This window comes from Atractosteus spatula, chromosome 1, assembly GCF_055471065.1.
Source record: "Atractosteus spatula isolate fAtrSpa1 chromosome 1, fAtrSpa1.hap1, whole genome shotgun sequence".
Lineage (NCBI taxonomy): Eukaryota > Metazoa > Chordata > Actinopteri > Semionotiformes > Lepisosteidae > Atractosteus > Atractosteus spatula.
The window spans coordinates 12,799,690-12,805,689 of NC_142706.1; the positions used below are offsets into that span (position 1 = coordinate 12,799,690).

At 37.0% G+C, this 6,000-nt stretch overlaps 1 protein-coding gene across 1 annotated transcript in view; it reads left to right on the top strand.

Annotated features, from left to right (window-relative positions):
* The window catches only part of chrna8 (cholinergic receptor, nicotinic, alpha 8), a 66,679-nt gene extending 63,543 nt beyond the window's left edge, over positions 1 to 3,136 (top strand). Inside the window, exon 10 of the mRNA XM_088930221.1 lies at positions 442 to 3,136. Within this exon, the coding sequence (XP_088786347.1) occupies positions 442 to 969 (528 nt within the window). The 3' untranslated portion in view covers positions 970 to 3,136. The remainder of the gene's footprint in view (positions 1 to 441) is intronic.
* Positions 3,137 to 6,000: the final 2,864 nt, after the last annotated feature.

Consider the following 6,000-nt stretch of genomic DNA (forward strand, 5'->3'; position numbering starts at 1 on the left):
TGGAAGAAGACAAGCATGCTTGCAAACAAATACGAATAAGGTTTTAGCTGTACTAGATACAGCTGCACTACCAAAAAAAAACCCCACAAACTATTTGGTCTGAGTATCTTGAAACAATAACATTGATGTAAACTCTTCTGTGAGAATTATTAAGGCGCAGAACACCTTGATAAGAGCTTTCAGATTTCATCAGTTTTCAAACACGGTTCTTGATTATCTTAAAAGAAAATTCTGTAAAGGTTCTTTATCATTTTCTTTAGTATTACAGTAGTTTCCCTGTCGTAGGACATACAGTATATATAAATATAGTCTATTTTACTTAAGCTTGTCCTCCTCACTTAATTTCCATTCAGAAAATACCAAGAATCTTCTAAGCTGCCTTGTTCAAAAACTCAACGTCGCTCCTGCAGTTTTCCCCTTTTTTTGGGTTACCCTTCACAGATACGAGTCGTGCTGCTCAACTGGTGTGCCTGGTTCCTGCGAATGAAGAAGCCCGGTGAAGACCGGAAGCTCCTGGCTTACAAGTTCGCTCACCCCCAGCACCACTGCAGCACCAGCAGCATTGAGATGAATGCCGTTCCAGGGCAGCAGTCCAGCAATGGGAACATGAACATCTACTTTGGTTACCACGCCATGGAGAACCCCTGCTGCCCTCCCAGCAGCGACTCTGGGGTCGTGTGTGGAAGGACGACCAGCTCGCCCACAGATGACACCGAAACCCTACACACCAAAGTGCTGTCGGAGCACATCCCCGAAATCGTCAAAATCCTGGAGGAGGTGCAGTACATTGCCAGGCGCTTCAGAGACCAGGACGAGGGCGAGGCCATCTGCAGTGAATGGAAGTTCGCGGCGGCAGTGGTCGACAGGTTGTGCCTGGTGGCCTTCTCCCTGTTCTCCATCATCTGCACCTTCACGATACTGATGTCAGCCCCCAATTTCATAGAAGCTGTTTCGAAGGACTTCACATAAAAATAACGCACGGCGCCGCTGCAGTTGCCAGAAAAAGTAAACGTCAAATTTAAATCAAGCATAAAACCAATTAAATATAACATTTTAAGTGTAAATATGCATCACATAAACTACTGAAGCCCCGCCAGCTTCACTGTGAAATCGCTGCTGTTATATTTTTTAAAAGGTCCGCACATTTTCACATCCACTAATTCACTTCAGAATTAAGATAATTAACTTCTACCACAAAACTGAAAAAATAAAAACATGTTCCGTTACTTTGGCCCTTGTTGTTAAGGACAGGGAGCCCATCACAAGCAGTAAGTTAATATGTGGTGAAGCCAAAGTCCATCTATAAACCACTTTATATTAAATTTTTCAAATAAAAGAACAAAATAGGAATGTCACACTAGAAGACAACACCCCTTAATTCCAACCCAGCCATCAGTGCTACCCCCCTCCAGGTTTCCCCTAAAAAAACCTGTAAGCAGCACTTCATGTCTCCACACCTTGCCGTCTCATATCGGGGTCCAATAGAATCCGAATATAGGGAAGGGAAATTGGAGGCTAAGAACTTGAGACTCCTGCTTGTATAAGTGATAGGACAATGTTCTCAGTGGAAGTAAAGAGGTTGAGGTGTGTTTTGTGTACGAGAAGGACTCAAGATTAATAAACCACTAATGGCCTGATGGCATCTCAAGGAAACATGAGATTTGATTCAGAGACAATTGACACTACTCTGATAACAGTAACTGAAGACAAGGGTAGTACCCATGGACTAGGGAATAGCTAATCTTGTGTCCATCCACAAAAAGGGTAACAAAATCGACCCAAGTAAATACAGACCAATTACTCTGACTTCTATTACTTCTTACTTCTGTCTTACAATGTAAGGTTATGGAAACTATCTATGGAACTAGAGTAGATTAGAGGATCACCTATACGGAAAGCAGATAGTGAGGAATAGTCAGCTTGGATTTAGGTTGTACCTAAACAATTTTTTAAGAGGTCTTTGAACAAGCCACCACTGTAATGAATACAAAAAAGAGCATTTGATATGGTATATTTAAATGTTCAGGAGACGTCTTTTTAAATCCCTCAATATAGATTAATTCTCAAATTACAGGTGGTGGGCACTCTGGGAAACATGAATGTTTGGATTGGTTACTAAATAGAAAATTGTATAAATAAGAGGTGAATAAGCCAACTTGGGTAATGTAATTGGAGGTGTGCCACATGGATCTGTGTTAGGTCTTTGTCATTTGTCAATCTTCTTAATTTATATGATTGATCTACTGTAGATTCTAGTAATTAGGAAATGTGTCAAAATTAGGAAGAGTAGCCAACAATGTACAGTAGAAGTGGCAAATTACATACAAATAGATTAAGAAAGAAAAAGATTGGGAAAACACCTGGCATACTAAATTTAATGTAGAATAGTACAGGGCGTTGTATAGGGCTTAGTATTCTGGAAGAAAAAACATTAAACTATAAATATTTATAGAATATTTAGAAGTGGTAGAATTTAAATCAAGAGATGTTATGTTGAAATTATATAACAATAGTAGGCCCTCGTTTAAAATAATGTGTGCAATTTTGTTACTACATAAAAGAAAATATATCCTGCTCTGGAATTAGTCCACAGAGAAGCAACCAGATACATTCAGGGGCTTTAGGGTATGTCGTACACTGACAGGCTAAAGGATCTTTACCTTGTTAGTCTTGAACAGAGATTTGCAAATTTGCAAAGGGGCCTGATGCAAGGATTCAAAATCCTCGAAGGCACTGACAAAGTCAACCCAACAGACATCTTCAGAATGAACAGTAAAACACAAACCAGAAGGCACAAGTTTAAACTATGTTGTAAGGCATTTAAAACTAAGATCAGGAAGGCCGTGGGAACAAGCTACCTAGCCCTTTTGTTGAAGGCTAGATTAATTGTGTGGCCTCTTCTAATTTGTAACCTTACTTAGATTTTTCTTAACACATTACCCCCAATTTTTTAATTACTGAGAGGCCAACCAAAACGATGCTACTGCATCCTGTGTGAGGTCAGGATAAAGGAATCCAAATCCCTTTGCTTTACTCTGAAACTAACAGATTATGCAGTTGTTACAAAGACAACCTCAACTTCCATGGGAACACACTGGCAGGTGTTACAGAATGGAGACTCAAGTAAAAAAAGAAAGATGAGTCAGGTCTCTTGAAATGAGATCACAGGACTCGTTCACGGAATGGACTTTGACTCTACATTACACATATTTGCTAGTTTTATTTCTCCAAATTTGAACAAGTTAAATCTTGAAGTCTATATGGAGAGACCGGACTTTCTTCAAGTCATTTTATTTATTTTGCACAATTAAATACAGTATGAGTAATTGCTTTTATTTGGAAGGTGAAACCTCTGGTTGGGAGCAGACCGAGAAAGTATTTCCCCCATATTTTCATACTTTCACATTTAATTACTTTTAGGGAACTAGTATTTGATTCACTTTTATTTATGCGCATGGGTCAGCAACTTATCTACCATATAAAGTAAGAGTTGTACTATTACCTTTACATTAAATTACCATATTACATTAAAAATGCTTCAGATGTAAAACATACAGTATTTGTGCCAAAAAGATACAAGAATGGATTACACATTATTTTTCTCAATGTTCCCATATTCACCCTAAATAATTCAGAGCAAATTTTATTTTCTGTTTTCTACATGAATACACAATTATGATTAGTACTAGTAGCCATTCTTGTGAGCAAATAGAGAACAAAATCATGAATCAGCAAATGTCCCATGGCAGATGAAAGAATCCTAAGTACGTGTATTTTAAAAAGTTCTGTGTATATAGGTCACTCGTCTGAAACACTTTGATATATTAATTTTTTAAAACATAATTGAAACAGGGGTTAAACAGAACTTACTGAATGACAATCAGCAAAGAGTTTACATTTAGTTTAATACATTTAAAACAGCAAAGAGCATATTTTAAGTTTACAGCTATTTTATTTTAAAATAATCTTAATTTTAAAGGAATGAATACTGTTGTTTAAGATAAAGCTGAAATGGTAATGTTAAGGATAACTGTAACTTGTTCAAAACAGCTTAGTACATTAAATTAATATGCAGATAAAATGCATAAATGCTTATAAAGTTTGTAACAGACATGTCAGCAAACAGCAAATCTACACACTGCCATATGTTTCAAAATATTTTTATAAATGATGAGCTTATTCTTGAAATGAGCTTTTACATAAATTCAGATTTTACAGAATAATATTTGTTTGGAGAAATTCCCTGGAGATTTCATCTAGGCCTGGTCATACAGCAGGTATCAGAGACCAAATATAATTTAAAAGAGGAACAAAAATATCATCATGAATAGTCAAATGTCTGCAACCAGAATGCAGAGACTAACATTGACTTAAGTGATACCCTAAACCTTCTTAACAGGGTGTCACAGCTGTACTCAACACATGTACCCAACATGCCAAACAACACAAGAACAGGATGCCTCCTACCCAGAAAAATAACAAAGGAAGAGAGGGAGCCTCAACTAGGACCACAACACCTCACAGGCCCCTCCCGTTGTCACTGTTGTGACTCTTACTGTGTTATGATATGCAGACTAAACACTGATATTCCCAACCTTTAAATATCAGAACCACAGTAACTAATAATATATTTTTTTAAATAATCATATTTATAATAAAAATCATTCCCATTCTTCCAGACGACTTGAACAATTCTGAACAGAATAATTAGAGTATGCGTTCTCACAGAATATAAAAATAAAAAAGAAAACATAATTAAGGAGTATCAAAGTAAATACAAAGGTGGTCACTAATGCTTTCAGATTAAACAAAAAATGCATAAAATGCTAAAGTCAACGTCTCAATTTACATTAATAATATAGAACAAAAACAAGAGAATACCACCTTATGCAACTACAGTAAGAGGCAATTTCAACAAGGGAATGTAACACCACAAAAACCCAGAAATAATTAGCCAAAGTCCAATATTATCTATGTGCATAAGTACAATAAAAAAACTGCAAAGAATATTAGTCTTTGTGAAGAAATACATCTGATTTGACAAAGCAAGCCCTTCATGTCTGATGAACTACTCTGTTAACTGCTCTAAGATAAACATATGCTGTCTGCCAGCATGGAGGGCTTTCAGCACCACTGGGTATAAGACGCAAGACTAGATGCCAGCTTCCTTCAGTTAGTTCATTCTTCCTATAAAGGAACATTTCTGTTCTACAGAGTCTGGGATACAGTATCTAGGTAAAATTAAAGCTCGGAGCCCCCAGCCAAATGAAAAGGGTTGGATTGCCTGCTTTCTTTCAAAAGACACTATCCATCACAATAGAAGATTGACAACGAGAACTCTGGGCTTGTTGTGGCCTCCAGAAGAGCAATTTTTCAAGTGCCAGATTTGGAAATGACATTGCAATTGCTTTTTTCATTGATCTGACTTTAAATTTCATTCACTTTCTTCTTACACTAATACCACTGTGTTTAAGTGAGTGGCACTCCAGACTTTCCAGCTTCACTCCATGGCTATTCAATACCTTCTGTTGTTACTTTCATTCACCCAAGACCGAGCTCACTTTGGAGATCAAGTGTTGAATAGTCGAGATCTAAGAACATCTAAGTTCACACCTACCAACACACTTTAATAACACGATGCTGCCATCTCAGTTTTTATAAGCTGTTGACAAGCTTGGGAAAGTTCAAGAGAGCTTATTATTAGTTTATGAGAATAATTCTTTCTGCTTTTTCACAATTAGGGAAATTGGACTTTTTATGTGCCACTGCACATATTGGGGGGGATTCAAAATCCCAACGTACTAACATATAGTAACGGGCAAAACAATGTGGCAGCAAGAGCTCTAACTCCTGGTTACTACCCTGGCATATTGGTCACATAATCCCCTACATATGCAAATACAGTTGCTTTGAAGAAATAAATATCTTTTTACATTTTTTAATCTCTATTAACTCTTTGCTGTGGGCATACACTGTCAGCATCATTACTTATATCAAATT